The sequence below is a fragment of the Myotis nattereri genome (assembly GCF_964212035.1).
Source record: "Myotis nattereri genome assembly, chromosome: 6".
Taxonomy (NCBI): Eukaryota; Metazoa; Chordata; class Mammalia; order Chiroptera; family Vespertilionidae; genus Myotis; species Myotis nattereri.
In genome coordinates this window covers 69,327,628-69,347,357 of record NC_138081.1, presented here as the reverse complement: position 1 = coordinate 69,347,357, position 19,730 = coordinate 69,327,628, and the positions used below count along the sequence as shown (strand labels likewise).

General features: G+C 38.7%; 1 protein-coding gene across 1 annotated transcript in view; it reads right to left on the bottom strand.

The window, feature by feature from the left end:
- SHPRH (SNF2 histone linker PHD RING helicase) overlaps positions 1-19,730 on the bottom strand; it is a 71,135-nt gene that overhangs the window by 27,354 nt on the left and 24,051 nt on the right. Inside the window, exons 13-21 of the mRNA XM_081093946.1 lie at positions 18,136-18,299; positions 17,766-18,022; positions 15,550-15,671; positions 10,060-10,148; positions 5,872-5,964; positions 3,759-3,866; positions 2,647-2,789; positions 757-930; positions 100-162 (exon numbers count right to left, since the gene is read on the bottom strand). Of these exons, the coding sequence (XP_080950072.1) occupies positions 100-162; positions 757-930; positions 2,647-2,789; positions 3,759-3,866; positions 5,872-5,964; positions 10,060-10,148; positions 15,550-15,671; positions 17,766-18,022; positions 18,136-18,299 (1,213 nt within the window). The remainder of the gene's footprint in view (positions 1-99; positions 163-756; positions 931-2,646; positions 2,790-3,758; positions 3,867-5,871; positions 5,965-10,059; positions 10,149-15,549; positions 15,672-17,765; positions 18,023-18,135; positions 18,300-19,730) is intronic.

Sequence of the window (19,730 nt, the reverse complement as noted above, 5' to 3'; positions counted from 1 at the left end):
ATAAGAAAGATTACTATAAGAAAAATATAGTCTTCTAATTTAAAACATCAAGTCTTATAAATGTCTCATTTTCCTGATGGGAAATAATCAAGAACTTACGTGTGAGAAAATAGCTTTGATTCATACTCTGTGAACAATTCATCAGCCTTACAAAAGACACAGCTGGAAAAGAAGAAACTGTCAGTAAAATATTCACAAACACAACCAGCAATCAGGTAATTTCTACGAAAGGCTAAGTATTTTGTATTTCACTTTTTCTTTTCAACAAATGTGCTATTTTAGGGAAAAAAAGATTTTCAGTATGTGATCCTTTAGAGTTTTTTTTTAAAGTTAGATTAATGATATACATATCTCTAATTCTGTCTGAATTCAAATAAAAAAAAAACACACAACTTTTATTATATAAACCATATTTCTTCTCTCAGGAGAAATGTAGGCTGCCTTAGCTGGTTTGGATCAGTGGATCAGTGGATAGAGCACTGGCTTGAGGACCAAAGGATCCCATATGATTCAGGTCAAGGCACATATAGGCTCAAATCCTAGGCCCTGGGCAGGGTATGTGTGGGAGGGCCACTAATCAAAGTGTCTCTCTCACATCAGTGTTTCTCTCTCCCCCCCCCCCCCCCCCGCCTCTACTCTCTCTAAAAATCAATTAATTTTGGGGTAAGGATTAAATCAAGCAAACAAACAAAAAAAGAAGAAATTTGGCCTAAAGGAATGATGCCATTTCATTTAATGCTTTCTCCTAGTACCTACCAGTTGAGAGGAAGTCTAATTGGTCGGAGGTGGCAGATTGTTGCAGACTCAATAACATTACGAGATGGGGGTCCCTCCAGCTTTTTAACAGCCTCTCTTACTAGCTTCTGGAATTTATTTAGTTCTTCCATTTGTGTTGTTAGTAAGAACTGAAGACCTCTGCAATCACGAAACCTAATTCCCATCACCAGCAACAAACACAACACAAAGAAATAAATAGGTCAATTTCTTCAAATTTAGAAAATGGTTGCTAAACAGAGAAATTGCAACATTTTACCTAGTCACACTTTAGTGAGTTTACCTTAGGAGTGTATTCTATTGGTATCTATTAGGCAAGGAATAATAACATTGGATTCTCTACTTTAAAAAGTCTGATAGTTCCTGTTCCCAGGTACTAAAAAACAGTACTCAAAATCTTCTATGTCTGTCTTAGATGACTTTGAAAGATCACGATTGCCATAGTCTTTCTTTTTATTGCTGAATGAGTACAGACATTCTAGCTGTATGTGGAGCGGTGACAGCAGGATGAAAGATAAACAGAACACTGGGAAGAAAGAAAATTAGCTAAAAGATATGTTACTTGTTACAAGACTTTATATATGTACTATGTGTGTATTTTAAGCATTTACTATATATTAGGCATTTTGGCAAGCATGGCTCCTGTGTAATCTCAATAGGTACTATGCTCACGTTATTGAGAAAGCTTAATAGATTAATTTAAGTTTCAAAGTTATTATGTAGCAGTTAGAAGTTAAATCCAAACAATGCTCTTAACTATTCTGATAAACTATGGATAAAACAGACTAAGAAAAGTATGGGTGTGTGTAAATGGATTTATGAAAGGAAAAAGAAAGCCTAAAATAATAAATTAGAAAATGGGAAATACAAACACAATTTGTTTGCTTTTTAAATTAAGAGCAGGTTCTTCTCCTTCCTAAAATGCCATATGCCCTTCCCTTCAAATTATTCATAATAGCCCACTCTTGTTCCTGAAGCTTCTCCAACATTTCAAAACACTAATCTATTTCTTCTTGTCAATGGAGTTTATTAAAAATACCACTTATTCTAGTACTTCGTTATATTCAGTTTTTATATAGTCATATTTCTCAAATTATTCATGGGTATTGTCTTCTCATTAAACTAAACTTTAGAAGGTAGGGATTAGATCATATCCTTAAGAAAAACCCTATATTCTTTTGATGAATTTTTCACTGAAAACTAACATTAATCCAAGGCTAATTTTCTGCTGGGATGTGATCTGAGAAGCAGTAAGATTCTCTCTCTGTTCTACCCACCTAGAATCAACAGTCCTGCCACAACACCTAAATTTCCCACATCAGACAGATACTCATTTGAGTCAGACCACTAAGGGTACTTTCGATATAAAGTAAATTTATTCACCATTTCTATATCTAGAGCAATAATCCAATTTACCTATAAAGACCCAGAAGAACAGTGCTGATGAGAAGAAAGATGGGGAATAAAGAGCAGGTAACTCTATAATATAAAACCTGCCACTGCGGCACTAGGATGCTTAGAATTTAGGGAATGAATTATAGGGAAGTATGAATATCTTACTAAGGACAAAATTCTCCAAAACAAAGTCTATTTCAAAACCTTGTCCAACAAAGATAAAAAGAAAATAGTTTAAGCAGATTAAAAAAAAAAGTAGTAAAAAGAGTATTTTTAAGTGACTAATATGTAGAAAAAAGGGTTTCTCTTTTAGATCTACACCTAATATTTTGGTTTGAAGTGTACTCAACAATATAAAATCCAGATGTTTGTAATCACAATATGTTCCTATATTTAACTGGACCTCTTAATAACAACTGATACGAATTTTTAGGGTGGCTACTCATACAGTTATTCTATTTTTTAATATTTTCTTACTTCTCTGACATAGAAAGCTTGCTAGTCTGTTGCTTGTAGTTGCTGGTTATTTCATTTCGCACTCGTTGGACAAGCTCCTCATCAATAGAGAATTCCACTGCTCTGTGGATCACATTCAGCCACCAAGGAGAATTAGAATAAATCTGTAAAAAAAGATAACAGCTGATCAATTAATATTGCTGTAGTAGTCACTATATTTCTATCCTTTGGAAGGGTGCTTTGAAAAATTCAAAGGCAGCAATAAATGCTACTCTAAGTAGTGGTGAGTCAAGTATACATTTTTTATACACAATAAGTGAGTACTTTTCCATAGTATAATTAAAGAGAACACCTGTTTCCTGACTACTCTAGATGAATGAGAATTTCTTGTGCAGACTTGTATAATAAAGTTGTGCTAAAAAATACTTTACCAAAATGAAAATTCAGTACTTCCTCCATATATTTGAAAATGTAACAGGTTTCTTTCTTAATATAAAGACATTATGCTAATACTCAACTAACTGAACTAGATTCTACTATGACAACTAACAAATTATATGCCTGAATATTAAATAATTAATGAAATTAGGAAGAATAAAATGTAGAGTAACTGGTAAATATAATAAAATAAATGAGTGTATTTTGTGTAGCCTCCTCTTTAGACATTGTTACCGATTTCATAAGAGGGAAATTTTAGAAATGACAAATGGCTTGTATTAATAAGAAAAATACCTGTGGTTCTAACATTCTGACATCTTAAAAGAAAAAATTTTGGCAACATACACATCTAAGATTAAAAGAAGATTTTGAAAGTCTTTTTCTTCTTTAAAAAATAACTTGTTAAATATACCCAAAGTAAAAGAAATAAAATGTTTAAATATAAGTTAAATATACCCATAATAGCTTAAAAGAAATGAAAAAGAATAATTTCAAAATAGGTGATCCATTTATGCATCTGTTTATTCAACTAATAAACACTGCTAACAGCAAATAAACTTTTATTGTGCGACAGGCACCATATTAGGGACTTAGAATTCTAACATGACTATATAAGTTAAGTTTCTCCCTATACCAAAACAAAAGCCAAAATGCTATGTAGAGACACACATAAGAAAGTCATTCTGGAGACATACCTTTCTTTGGAGCTCACGTATGGTCTGCTGCACAGGCAGCAAAGCCTGCTGTGCTTCAGCAACCTCAGTGTTACACTTGCTCATATAATGCTCCCTCAGTTGTCTGGCCTGTGTTAAAACATCAAACAGTATAAACTTTCACTCCGGGTCTAGAAAATAACTGAATATGGTGTTTCAAGAACAATGTAGTTATCTTATATATTTAAAGGTACTTAACTGAATTTAAGCATAAAACTCTACAAGTATACTGTAGAGAACATAAAAACCATGACAGAAATTACTGAGATATATATTCAAGTGAACACCTTTACCTGTTAAGTCACAAAATCCAAGAAATCCCAAGGGCTTGCTCCCAAAATTTTATCAACTTTTTAATTAAAAAAAAAAAAGGAGAAAAAGAGTAATATTTAAAATTATGAGACGAAACAAGGATCTCTTTCAGAATCTCTTGCCTAACTGATTTCAATTTCTTGGAATTTCCTTCAGTTGAAAAATAATACTTGAGAATATACACTAACACGGGTGTTATAGACTGACTTGTGCTCCCCCAAAGTACATACGGTGAAGCCCAAAGCCCCAATGTGACCACATTTGGAGATGGAGCCTTTAAAGGAGATGATTAAATGTGTAAATGTGGTTAAGTAAGACCCAAAATGACTGTTCTCTTTAAAAGAAAAGAGCCAACAGGGATGCAAACAAAGAAAAGGCCAGGTAAGGACACAGTGAGAGGGCATCCATGTACCAGCCAAGGGGAGTCCTCCGGAGAAACCAACGCTGCTGACGGATCTTAGGCTGCCAGACTCCAGAACTGTGAGAAATGAATTTCTGTTGTTTAACCTTCCCGGTCTGTGGTATTTTATTATGGCAGTCCTAGCAGATAAATGCAACAAGGGTCTAAAAACTCTTTCCCTTTCAACTTAAGGAGGATCACATAATTTGCAAGCAATAGAAATACTGAAAAAATTTATTCTTTAAATCAGATAAAAACAAGACCCCTTTTGACTTAAAAAAAAAAAAAGTCAATTTCATGAGGTCTAACTGCACAGATACACCTCTCTGGACAAGGCATTACTGCTCCGGGCTCCCATTATTTCATTTACAAAAGGAGGAGGTTGAAGTTGATGATTTCTCAGATCGTGTCCAGCTTTGAAATACTCTGCCTTCACATTCTATGCGAGTTAGGCAAAAGAGATAATACATGGAAATGAACCTTCCTCCTCATGGTGCATTTTTCCATTTCCTCTCACAAACTTCCAATTAATTTCTATTAAAATTCATTGGCTATAAATAGTTGGTCATTAAAGCTAATAGACTGGACTATCTCCCAGAGTTGCCTGTGACTAAAGGCAGTTAAACAGAGTTACTGGTTATATGCGAAGATTAGATGCCTGCAATGGGAATGAAATTTCACTAGAAATTTCTAACATGTAGACTGCCATCTAACATTAAGAAAGGGCTGTACATACTTATACAATTTCATTTTGTATCTCATTGATTCAAATACAGGCTCTGCTGACAGGTTCAATCCATTTCAAACACATCTACTACTCTTTAGATTTAAGCTTTACCATCTTTCTTTGATCTTTAAGAAGGCAAAAATTCATGAGCAAATTAGCATAATAAACTTATTAACAATTTATAGTGAATTAATTTATAATATCACTCTTTCCAGAGAGTCAATACTCATTGCAGAGGGAACTTCTATAAGAAATACCACTGAAAATGTGAATTTACTGTCATAAATAATAAACAGAAGGGTAGCGAAAGTATACAACTTACTATTTTTACTATGTTTTTTGCAGATGTGTCATGAGATCAACAAGGTCTTTTTAAATTTGTTGTTTATTTACATTTTGTGCTTTGACTATCAACAACTATGTCTACGACAAGTGGTTGCCGTATAGCTGCAAGCAGATCACCAGAGAACTAAAATACTATGGAGTATTGTCTTTCTCTGCCATCCAAAATCATCACAGCAAAGTTAGAAATGCAAAAACATCAGGAAAACACGATTACCTTTATTTAATGTTGTATGCTCTAAGAAATATGAATTAGGTGGAGCATGAAGTCTGAAAAAAATATTCTTTAACAGAAAGAATGAAATAATAATTACCTCTTCCTCAAGTCTGCCATCTCGCAAGGTAGGAGGTATCCCTGGGTGCTTGTCTGCCAACAATTCCATCAAATTATGAGTTGCATGAAGTCTCTACAAACACACAAAAGGCAGTAATTATGACAGCCAACACAGAAAACTCTATGGGGAGAACCTACTGTTCATATGGCATGCAGAGCACTAACACCACATAAATGTGTCACTGATTTGAGTACCAACTTTGTCAGAGAAAACCGAAGTTAGTTTTATGGTAAAGGTCTTAACTCACAATGTCATAAATTTTCCTCAATTAAAAATCTAGTCTTATAAAATATGTCTATGTATTTAGCAGAATATATAATATAGGTGTTTTTTTTTTCCTATTATATATGCATTTGCCCATATGGGAACAATGAGTATGCCAAATAAGTTCAATAAAGTAAAAAGATAAGACTACCTAGACTTGATTCTTCTTCTGGGAAATGAGTCTGGATGAGCCTAGCAATTACATTATGACACAAATAGGGATAATGAAATAGATAAGAAAACAGGGATATGACCTGGACCTGTTGAACTTAAGGGCTGAATAAGAGAGCTGGAGGTGAAGATGGTATAGGAAAACTCTATCTTATATCTCTGTATCCTAACTAATAAAAGAGAAACATGGTAATTGGTGTACAACCGCTACCCTTCCCATTGGCTAATCAGCGAGATATGCAAATTAACTGCCAGCCAAGATGGCGGCCAGCAGCCAGGCAGCTTGAAACTAACATGAGGCTTGCTTGCTTCAGTGACAGAGGACTCCAACGTTCCCCGCCTGCTTTGCCGGCCTCTGAGCTTGCAGTTTAAGAAACACTGTAACGAATATAGAAGCTAAACAAAACCCCAGAAACCTGCTTTCAGCGAGCCGGGATCTCAGAGCTGGAGTTGATACAGAGTTTCGAATATAGAACGCAAACAAACCAGATACCTTCTTTCAGCTGTGGAGGCCTCAGAGCTGGAGCCAGAGCTAAAGCTGGCCCAGAATAAAAAAAAGAAAAAAAAAGAAAAAAAGGAGCAGTTGGGAGCTTCAGTCAGCCTGAAAACAGCCCTCAGCCCCTCACCCAGTGGGGACCCGTACCCTGAAGGGTGTGTGGCCAGCTGCAAACAGCCATCATCCCCTCACCCAGGCTGGCCAGGCACCCCAGTGGGGACCCCCACCCTGATCCAGGACACCTTTCAGGGCAAACCAGCCAGCCCCACCCATGCACCAGGCCTCTATCCTATATAGTAAAAGGGTAATATGACTCCCAGTACCGGGATCAGCGGAGCTGCGAGGCCTCCCGGCACCGGGATCAGCGTGACGGGGGGCAGCGCCCAAACCCCCTGATCGCCCTGCGGCTCTGTGTGTGACAGGGGGCGGGGCCACAACCTCCCTATCGGCCCTGCTCTGTTCGTGACAGGGGAAGGCGCCCCAACCCCCTGATCAGCCCTGCTCTGTGCCTGATAGCGGGGAGCTCCCCAACCCCCTGATCGCCCTGCGGCTCTGTGCGTGACAGGGTGCGGCGCCCCAACCCCGTAATCGGCCCTGCTCTGTGTGTGACAGGATGCGGCGCCCCAACCCCCTGATCGGCTCTGCTCTGTGTGTGACAAGGTGCGGTGCCCCAACCACCCCCACCCCCACGGGCCCTGCTCTGTGTGTGACGGGGTAGAGCCATAACCTCCCCATTGGCCCTGCCCTGAGTGTGACAGTGGCGGCGCCCCAACCCCCTGATCGGCCCTGCTCTGTGGGTGATAGAGGGTGGCGCCCCACCCCCCTGATCCGCCCTGCCCTGAGTGTGACAGGGGGCAGTGTCCCAACTCCCCTATCGGCCCTACTCTGTGAGTGACAGGGGGGAGCTCCTCAACCCCCTGATTGGCCCTGCTCTGTGCATGACAGGGGAGAGCTCCCCAACCCCCTGATTGACCCTGCTCTGTGCGTGACAGGGTTCGGATCCCCAACCCCCCTGATGGGCCCTGCTCTGTGCGTGACAGGGGGTGGCGCTGCAACCTCCCCATTGACCTTGCCTTGAGTGTGACAGGGGGCGGTGCCCCAACCCCCCAATTGGCCCTACCCTGTGCGTGACTGAGGGTGGCATCGCAACCTCCCAATCCGCCCTGCTCTGTGCATGACAGGGGGCGGCGCCCCAACTCCCCAATCGGCCCTGCTCTGAGCCCGACCAGGGGCTGCACCTAGGGATTGGGCGTGCCCTCTGCCACCTGGGAGCAGGCCTAAGCCAGCAGGTCGTTATCTCCCGAGGGGTCCCAGACTGCGAGAGGGCACAGGCCGGGCTGAGGGGCCCCCCTCCCCCCTGAGTGCACAATTTTTTGTGCACCGGGCCTCTAGTTTAATATAAGTCAGACTTCTCACTGTGACATTGAGTCTGCAACTGGCTAGAGACCCCTGGAGTCAAGGGCTATGAGAAGAAATAAAGTGAAAGTAATTTCTATTTCTTAATTTGGAAAGACAGGTAAAGGTTAAAGGATCAGAAGAGTATGTTTTTTTGGTAAGATTTGATTTGGTGTCAGTGATTTGAGACTACAAGTGTTATTCTGTTTGGCTGCAGATTCTCATAATTCTGAGCCATGGTACAGATCTTTGTAGAATTGACCTTTGAAGAGTTACCTCAACTGTTTTAGGTCTTTTCAACATGGGTTTGTAGGTAATACAGTCAGAAACACTATCAGATTTAATAACAACAAATGTGTAAACTCTAGAGAAACGAAGCGGTAGAAACTTGGCTCCTCTGCACTGTGTGTGCTTGTGGAAGAGGATTTCCGGTGCGTTCCGCATGAGGTGTTGGAATGGGTTGGGAGAAATACTTGCCTCTCTCCACCTCTTACACCTTTTATCCCAAGAAAACGGAGTGCTAATCTAACTGGACAGAGCAGAATATCCAGTGGGCCATGTTTCACCAGTAGGTGGGGTTGTTATGCCCAAAAGGAAGAACCAGGCTGGTTGCTTACTCTTGAACTTAGGCATCTGGACTTATCTGTTCTGTCCACTCTTTTGCTTTTGTTTCCTTTATTCAGGAGCATGATACCTTTTCTTTCCTCCTTCTTCCAAGAGGCAAACACATTTGCTTAAGGTCCAGGGCCTGCCTTAGGCACTCCTTATCCATGCAGAATATAAGCAGACTTATATTTAATTTTCCCTCCTCTTCTCTTCCCCCCAAACACACCTCCTACCACTGGCTCAAGCACATGTGAAAATGTGGGTCCCAGAGTCTCAATTGTGAATGATAAAGAATCTCAGCAGGGACTCAAGCCTAAACATACCAAGGTTAATAAATGTGGTCCTTATTCACCATTCTGCTAGAGAGCCTTGTCTATATAAATCCACTGGACAGAACCAAGAATGGGAAGACATTTTATACTTAAATGTTATAATTCAAATATCCAAATCTCCCTAAAAGACCTCCAAAAATTAAATTAGAAGATCATTGGATAGATTTTATTATTACTTAGTTCCATTTCTTTACTTTTTGGTGAAAACCACGTAAAGAAATATGTTGATGTTCATATGCAAAAGTGATAAAATTGACCTCGTTCTTTGAGGTACAAATAATTCAAGTTGTTTTTCTAATGTAGGTTAGATTTAGCTAGTCAGTCTTGTGCCAATATCATCCTGAATATACGGAACCACAGTGATTCTCAAACTTGCATGTACAGTCAGCCCTCCATTTCTTCAGGTTTCAAATTTGCACATGAAACCAAACATGGATAAAAAATATTCAGAAAAAACAATCCCAGAAAATTCTAAAATGCAAAACTTGAATTTGCCACACACTGCACCGAGTACTATGCTGAATGCACACAAATGAAGTGATGTGGAGGCACACCACACTATAGCCTACATGTAAATACAGGTGATATGCAAAACTATGCCAATTCATAAAAGGGACTAGAGCATCTGCCAGTTTTGGTATAACTGGTGTGTGTGTGTGTGTGTGTGTGTGTGTGTGTGTGTGTGTGTGTGTGTGTATCCTGGAACCAATTCCCTCAGGACACTGAGGGAGAACAGTATATGCAAATCATCTTGGGTGCTTACTGAAATAACTGAATCCCAAGCTTAATCTCCAAAGATTATGACAAAGTCCACTTGTTACCCTTCATCTTCTTAAATATTCAGAAAAATTATTTTGTAAAAAAACAGATAATATTGATTTGACACTATTTAGTTTTACTTACTTGAAGTGAATCAGTTTTGAGTTTTCCTTTGTGTTCCTCAGATGAACGCAACACCTCTCTGTACAGTTCTGCTGCCAATGCATACTCACCTGAAGCATTAAAACGTATTTAAAGCATAAGAAAGTCATATTTAGCTCCCACTATGATATCTATATTTAAAAATGTCTGTAAAAATATAACTTAGTCATTAAAACTCACTATTTTTTAAAAAAAGGAATTTGGGTGTTAGCATGATTGCCCCAGTAAAAAAGCTGATGATGGGTCTTTGCAACATGGCTTCATAAGTAATAGTCTTTTTTTTGTGTTAATTTCACAAAATAGAAAACCAGTCAAATGTACTTACAATGGTTTAAAACTATACTGAAAAACAAACTGGATTAACTGCTAATTTAGACAAATGATTTTCCTCTCATTGAAGTTAGAGAGTACCATTTAGTAGTCATTATGATGTTTGAAATTAGGACAACTTTGGGGTGATTATAGGTATTTAAAAACAAATATTCAAAATGCTATGACCAATCAACACATATTTCTCAAAAAAATAATATACTTTTCTTGATAGGTATCGTTCTTCTTGATGGCCAAAATAAGTTCCAATTAAAAACCACATTTCAAAAACTTAGGAGATCTTCTTTCCATTTCTGTCTACACAAATCACCATCAGTCTGAGATCTATACTGTTTTATATTGTTCACAATTAGCAGCTCATTCAAATAAAATAATTTTAAAAGTATTAAAAGTACAGGTTGGCAAACTATGGTCCATGGTTCATAACTGACCTTTGTATTTTTATTGGAACCATGAGCTAAGAATGGTTTTATATTTTCAAATAGTTGAAAACAATTCAAAAGAATAATACTTGGTGAGATGTAAAAATTATGTGAAATTGCCCAGCTGGTATGCTCAGTGGTTTCCAGGCACAGATAGATTCTAGGTCAGGGCACTGGCCCAGGTTGTGGCCTCGATACCCAGTAGGAGACATGCAGGAGGCAGCAGATATCTCATCGATGTTTTCATCTCTCTATCCTTCCCCGCTCCCTTCTCTCTAAAAATCAATGAAAAACATATTTTCAAAAAATTATGTGAAATTAAATTTCAGGGCCCATGAATAAAGTTTTATTAAATCTCAGTCATACTCATTTGTTCATGGCTGCTTTTGCGCTGTAACACTACAGCTGAGCAATTGCAACAGATCTATGGCTTACAAAGCCTAAAATATTCATTTTCTGCTTCTTTCAGAAAAAGTGTGATGATACCTCAATGAAAGGAGAGATGAAACATTTTTAATGACATGAATAATGAAACCTATCTTACTTGCTGCCTAGGGAAAAACTTTAAACTGGTAATTTATAAATACAATTAAAATAAAAATCTAAAAGTGGCAAAAATCATGAAATACAAAAAATGGCATAAAGATGTTCTAGTTTTAGTTTATTGAGGGGAAAAAAAAGCTTTTACTTCGTGATCATCACATACACTTGCTGTTTAAAATTTCAATTTAGTTTTATTAATATCATAAATTTAGGATTTTGTTCAGAGCCTGAGTTTGCTCTCTCCCACTCTCTCTCAAATTTGTAAATTTTGTTGTTGGTTCTTTTTCTTTTTTGTTAATGCTAAATATATATAACTATGAATATATATTTTTATTATAGAATATACATAACATAAAATTTACCATTTCAACCATTTTTAAGTGTGCAGTTCAGTGGCATTAAGTAGTCACACTGTTGTGCAAAACACTTGCTTTTATACCATTGCTTTATATGGAGTTCTACCAGTTACCTAATAAAAAGCTTTCTAAAGACATATTTTCATACTACTTTACAGTCAGCCAATTTTTATTCACTATGGTAACAAAGATTATTTTCACAGTAATAAAATCATGTTGTAATGTAGGAGCAATACTCAACTACAGTAACACAAGACCTTTTTTTTAGTTTTGAAGACTCTTGTGAAGCTTTGCAAAAGACATAAAGATTCTATTAGCATTTACACTATCATTTATAGAGAATAATTCACTTGTCAATTCTCCCTTTATAATTACTATAGCTTTTAAAGAAGGTGTAATGACTAACTTATAATGTAAGCAGTTGAATTTGAACTATTCACTATATCTATTTTTTTGTTTTTTTAAGTCCTCACTAGAGGATATTTTTTTCCCCATTGATTTTTTAGAGAGTGGAAGGGAGGGAGGAGGAATAGGAGAGAGAGAGAGAAAAAAAAACATTGATGTGAGAGAGACATAGTGATTACTTGCTTCCCACACGAGACCCCGTCCAGGGTCAGGGATTGAACCTGCAACCTACGTACTTACTCATGACTGGGAATCGAACCCGAGACCCTTTGGTCCACTCTAACCACTGAGCATAACCAGCCAGGGCTATAATATCTATTTTTTATGCTTATTAAAAAAAGACGCTTTCCCGGGAAGACACAAAAATATGCAATAAGTTAAACAATTTTAAGTCAAATTTGGAAATACCCACTCCTTGTCACTTGATGGCTGTAACATTACCAAGTAAATGAAGTGTACTACATTTAATACTGGCAACCTAATTTTCTCCAAAAAATATGTGCAGAAAACACATGGTACAAAATTAGAATACCATTTTTTTAATACCATAATCAGTGAGGACTTAGAATATGCATTGCATATCATAATCCCTGTGGAGTTTGAAATAAACTTTATATCTCCATTGTCTGATCTCTATATTGGAAGACTTTAAATTAAGTATATAATATTACTTTAAAAGATGTGTATTGTTTGACATAGTACTGTGAAGTTAAGCAATGGAAGCTAAAAGCAGTAAATCCATCCCAATAAGTTTATAATTACAATTAAGATAAGACTGGACATATCCTTTAGTAATGGACTTTCTGATAGGACTTTCTCTTAACAATCAGCAATAATTTCCATCCACAGAAGACCAAGAACTTCAGTGCGAATGCAGTGGAAACTATCTGAAGAGAGAAGTGATGTACTCATCTAATGCCACAACATGGTATTTGCTACACAGGAACCAACTATATGCTGATCTTGCCAGAGTGTTTGTTTTTGGAAATTATCAGATGAAAACACCTTTTTCCCAATGTTCATATCATATATAACCTCACAGTAAGGAAAGGAAGACAATAAATCTGAAAAGGAGACTAAAAAATTGGACAAGTCAAGAAATTCATTAACTGTCTCAGGTTCTGTAATAACAATGTAGAATAAAATCAGAAATGCAGTTTTAGAATCTAGGGGTGAAATCTGAATGTTATTTTTAATATTGTGACAACCTAAAAGTAATAAACTACTCCATTTTAGAAATGTTGATGGTGAGGTTCAACCTACTATAGATAGCATAATACTGAGGTTTATAAACATCTATTTGATATAGAAATAGAAGTAATATAATACAAACATTAAATATTTGGTTTGAAATTCAAAGATACAGGGCAAATTCTCTGCTACTTATTAGATATAATCTTGAGAAAAAAACTAAGTCTTCTGAATTCCAGTTTTCTCATACAAAATAGGGATGAAAATATCTCAATCATTGCTAATTATGAGGAAAAAATGAAATATATATATGAAAGTGTTATGTATAATATAAAATGACTGTAGAAATATGACCATTCTTCAGATATGACGCTGAATTTAATGAGCCAAATATTTTACTTTATTTAACTTATTTTTTACTTATTTCTACTGACTTTAGAAGAAGGGGGGAGAGAGAGATAGAGATAGAGATAAACATTGATGTGAGAGAGAAACATCGATCAGTTGTCTCCTGCATACACCCTGACCAGAGATAGAACTTGCAAGTTGGGCATGCACCCTGACAGGGAATAAAACCCACTATCTTTTGGTGTATGGGATGATGGTCCAACTAACTGAGCCATACTGGCCAGGATGACCAAAATATTTAAATAGTATATTTATTATCATGTATTTTAAAGACCAAGCACACATATTTTTCATCTGTGATAGTCATAATTATTCCACTCCATTAATTTGGGACTGAAAAAAACTGGCATTAAATATAATATATAATTTTCCAACTTTTCCCCAATTATTTCTAAGTCAAAGTAGTCAAAAGTTTAATTAGAAAATAATTTCTATTAAAAAGTTTCCTGACTTAGTTGTTCACTTTGGATTATAAAGCACAGACCATTTTAGATTTTAGACTGAAGCCTGAAGTGCTACATAATCACAGGCACACTGACTGAGCAACTGAGATGGCAATGATGATGAGGGTGATTAGAGAAAATCCAAACTTGCTAGCTAAACTGCATATTTCCTGGGGAATGTCTAAAGGGAAGATTTGCTCACAAAGGCACATATGTTATTCTTAGTTTATCAAGTGTATGTAATAATATGTCCTTTTCTCCTATTACTAGTTATTAATAAAATTTGCACTGTGAGCAGGTTGAAAAGTGGTAAAAATTTGAGGTCACTCACTTCATATTACCATAATCAATAACATTATTCCTTACCTATATGTTTGTATAAAGTTTTCAATGTGCTTTCACACTGCACCTTAAGAACAATACTTCAAGTTACATGGTATTAGCTATACTTTGTTGGAAAGGAAACAGATTCAGAAACCTTGAGTAATATACTCAAGTTCACAGGACTACAACTATAGCAAATAAGAAGCCTCATCTTTTTCAGTTCTTGCTTAGAGCTATTTCTACTTAGCACCTGTGAGTTTTTCTAACTCTACCCAAGTATCCAGGATTATAAGAGACACTTTCTGTTCTGGTTCTGTTATGCTGAAGAATTAATAACTAATGACAGGCCACTCCATTTAAAGAGGCTGAGAACATTGCCTTGTATTCCACAAAAGCACAAGTTTTTCTGGGCAACTGATTTTTTTAAAGTCTTATAAGGTAAAAGAGAATAATGATAAATTCCCTCCATGACTATATACCCAAGTAGACTAATGGATTGGAAATCTTTGTGGGATGGGAAGGTTGAAGGAACTGAAATTTACCATGAAATGCCTTTCTAACTCTAAATATCTTTCCAGCTCTAAAACTATAATAATGAGTTAGTTAACTTCACAGATTTTGTAAGGAATGTGGAAATAAAAATTTTCCTAAATTTTCCAAGTACTTAAAACTATATATTATTTCACCATTATGAAATACTTAAATGCCTTTAAGGACTATATTTCATTTAGTTTTGGGGAGAATGAAATAAAATTTTCTAAACTAAAGTTATTAGAGAAGGTTTTAAAAGTAACTTTTAAAAGGCTACATTTATATCAGTACTTTCCTCATTACTACTAGAAAGCCCCTAAGCATCACTACAGTTTATTATAAAGGCTACAAAACTATATAATTTCTTATTGCATTACAAATGCAGTAATGGATTGAAGTAGTTATTGAAAAGAACACTCAATGATTCATTCAAGTTGCAAAAAGATAACACTTGAGTTCAGACAGAGAGAAAAGTTATCATGAAGAAGAGTGAGAGATAACAAAGCAATCACCTTCTACCTTTAATGATGTGGATGCCTGCTAAGCCATTGAGAGCACAAACTAGTTGCCGATGTGCTTCTTCACATTCAGTTCCACATTTCTTCTGCAGTGATGTCAAAAGCTCTTCCATTGTCATGGTGCTACAAGAAGAGGCAGACTGCTTAGAACTTGAAAGAAAATCCTAAGTGAGAGTATTATATTGCATAATGCCGGGAGCCGGTCCATCCTTGCTGTTTCAAAGGACCTGGCATATATGGCATACTGTTCTTAAAATGTTTGCTCACCTTCTTGGCACTATGTGTTTTAACCAAGGTCACCTCTCTGAGAAAGGTTGTTTCCCCAGGTAGGGATTTTCCCCTGAAGTTAGGGAGGGAATAAAACCTCTTAACTAAGTGCCAGGTGGGTAATTAATCACTTTAACTACAAACAATCATGCTTAAGCTACATAATCTTTACTCCCTGGAATGGAGATAAGAAACGCCCTAACCTTTGTAATAGAGATTGATAGGATTGGAATCAACTGGTATAAATACAGATGTAAGAACACAGAACTTAGAACACAGAACTTAGAAGACAGAACCAGGAGGCACAGAACCTACACAGAACGTTCTCTAGAGACAGAAGAACTTCGCTGGAGAGAACATGGCAAAAGATCCCGGACAGAAACTGGCCTCAGAACCTAGAGACAGAACCTAGCGAGAGAACATGGCAAAAGATCCTGGACTGAACCTGACTACAGAAATTGGCAAGAGAACCTGACTAGAACCTGGTGACTGAACCTGGCTGGAGAACCTGGACAGAACCTGGCTGGAGAACCTAGCGAGGGAACATGGCTACAGAACCTGGCTGGAGAACCTGGAGATCCTAGCAAGAGAACATGGACACAGAACCTCTCTGGAGATCCAGACCAGAACTTGGCTGGAGATCCTGGCTGGAGATCCTGGCTAGGCTGCTGATCAACTGAACGCTGCCTCTGTGTCATTCCTTCTTCGCCGACTCCGTCTACGCCTTTGGGAACCCCTGGACCCACTGGGGTTGGACCCCGGCAGCATAAGATCATCAGATGCTTACAGTCTTTGTAAAATCTTCAGCATCTTTCTCTTCACCTCCATTTTTATCACTATCACTTTTAACTTAGTTACAGTTGTCCTCACTTATCCGTGGGGATACATTAAAAGACCTGCAGAAGATGCCTGAAACTAGAGATAGTACCCAACTCTATAAACTAAAAAAATATAAAAACAAATACCTTTTATATCTGGAGTGAAGAAAAAACAAAACAACAAAACTCTCCACAAGAGTCCTAATTTGAAAAGAGATGTTAAAAATCATAAAAATAATTTGAAGATGTGATTCTCTTCCACAAATGAAGTTTCATACCAAAGAAAATGACCACCCTGCTAAAATAATTGACAGCTCAGCGATAAGGACATGAAACTGTGGGCTAGGAAGCTAATTGCTTAAATATTGTGTATTATTACTATACCAGAGGCCCAGTGCATGGATTCATGTACTGGTGGGGTCCCTCAGCATGGCCTGCGGGGGTCAGCTGAAACTGGAAGTCTAAGGCCACCTGCTGCTCCTGTTCATCCCAGTCCCACTGTGCCTGCTGTGGGCTCACACCCAGCCAGTCCCGATCGGGAGAAGCTCGTGCCGCTGCAGTGGCGCTTGCCAGCCATGAGCCCTGTGTCTGGTGCCCGTAGATCAGCTGAGCAGCGCTCCCACTGTCGGAGTGCACTGACTACCGGGGGGCAGCTCCAGTGTTGAGTGCCTGTCCCCCAGTGGTCAGTGTATGTCATAGCGACTGGTAGACTGGTTGTTTGATCGTTAGGTTGCTTAGGCTTTTATATATATAGGCTAGAGGCCCAGTGCATGGATTCGTGCACTGGTGGGATCCCTTGGCCAGTGACCTCTCGCAACCCAGGACCCCTAGTGGGATGTCGGAGAGCCGGTTTTGGCCTGATCCCTGCAGGCCAGGCAGAGGGACCCCACTGGTGCATGAATACATGTACCAGGCCTCTAGTATGCATATAAGATCTTTGGTTAATCTCTCCCTGCCCTTCCATTCCCCCCTTCCCTCTGAGATTCATCAGTCTGTTCCATTTTTCCATGCCTGTGCACCGAGTGTCTGCCCCCTAGTGGTCAGTGTGCGTCATAGCTATTGGTCGAACGATCGCTTAGGCTTTTATATACATAGATTCTCAGTTGTAATGCGACGAAACTGATAATGAAACCTTTTTTGGAGTGGCAGGAACTCTCCGCGAACGGCCTGTGGGTGGCAGCAGGCCTGCCGGAGCCTCAGCAGTGGGTACAGGATGGAGGTGACAGTCCTTCGGTCCAGGCTGCTGAGCTTCAGAGCCCAGTCAGAAATCTTCCTGAGTTTGACTACGGCATCCTGGCAGCACACCTCATGCTGACGGTGATAGAAATGTCTTTCCACTGGAGAAAAGTGGAGCCAGTGGGTTTCTTCTGTCTGAGGAGGTATCTGAATCTGCAGAGAGAGAGAGAGAGAGAGAGAAAATTTCACCTGGAAATTTAACTGTTCATTCCATCTCTTTTTTTTCCTTTTAATACCCTTAATTAATAAAAACTTATTGTACTGACTTGGTCAATCACATCTTTCTTTGCAGACCTCCATAGAATCTTGGCAATAAAGCTGTAGAGGGGCTGAGGATTCTTCCTGCAGTAAGGGTGGTAGAGAAGTCGAACCCACCAGTGCTTGACACAGAAAGGTTCAACACCAAGAAAGACCACTAGTCCGAAAAGATCTGAAAAGACAAAAAGAACAGAGCACACTGAGAATAACTGCTTCTGTATTTCTTCATTGCAGTTGTTAGAAACTGCCCAAATTGTGGTGTCACAACTGCAGGAGTATTACCAGCAGCGAGTGGGTAGAAGCTAAATATCTTTAAATGCAGAGGACAGCTCCCAACGAAAAAGAATTATCTGGCCCAAAATGTCAATGAAGCAAAGGTTGAAAAATGCTGGTCTAACACACACAAAAAAAACAAATGAGACTTCCACTTTCAAATACAATATATTAAATCATAGCAGGCTAACACTCCCACTGTAACAACTACAACAAGAATAGACACCACAAGAATCAGAATTTTAAATAAATAAAAGAGAGGAAGAAAAGAGGAAGGGAAAAAAAACCCCTAAAATTCCAGAAAGTTTTGGAAAACTTTCTTTAGGTAACTTGGCAGGAAAAAACTTTTGGGTGTGATTATCTTGACTGTGAAAATAGATTCATAGGGAGAACCAAGATGGCGGCATAGGTTAACGCTGGAGTTTGCTGCCTTGAACAACTACTTCAAAAGTGAAACTAAAAAACGGAACGGACATCACCCAGAACCACAGGAACGCTGGCTGAGTGGAAGTCCTACAACTAGGAGGAAAGAAAAACGCATACGGACACTCAGAGGAGGCGCAGTGCTGAAGTCAAATTCTGAGGTGCGGAGTGCGCGGAGTGGGCTGGCGGCGGAGGGCGCGGTTGGCATTTTCAATCGGGAGGGAGTTGCAGACTCTGAGCTCCAGATACGGGCGAGTCTTTAGGGACCCAGACTCAAACGGGAGAAGCGGGACTGTCTGGCTTCGGTCAGAGCGAGTGCAGCTTTCTCTCCGAGGTTTGCAGCGGGTGCTGGGACTCAGAGAGGCAGAGCCCCTGGGGACAGGACTGAGAGCCGCCATAACTGCTCTTTCCGGCCCACCCTGTTGATCCTGTGCAACCCTGCCCCGCCCAAGCCCTGCACACAGGCATTTGCCGGATAGCCTCAGGCAAAGGCTAGATTAGCACCTCCCTAGAGGACAGAAGTTCTCTCACTGCAGACACAGCTGATTCTCATAGCCACTTGGCCTGGAGGTCAAACCCTCCCTGGTATTAGCTACAACAATCAAGGTTTAACTATAAGACTGTGCACAAAGACCACTAGGGGGTGCACCAAGGAAGCATAACAAAATGCGGAGACAAAGAAACAGGACAAAATTGTCAATGGAAGATATAGAGTTCAGAACCACACTTTTAAGGTCTCTCAAGAACTGTTTAGAAGCCGCCGATAAACTTAATGAGATCTACAAGAAAACTAATGAGACCCTCGATGTTATATTGGGGAACCAACTAGAAATTAAGCATACACGGACTGAAATAACGAATATTATACAGACTCCCAACAGCAGACCAGAGGAGCGCAAGAATCAAG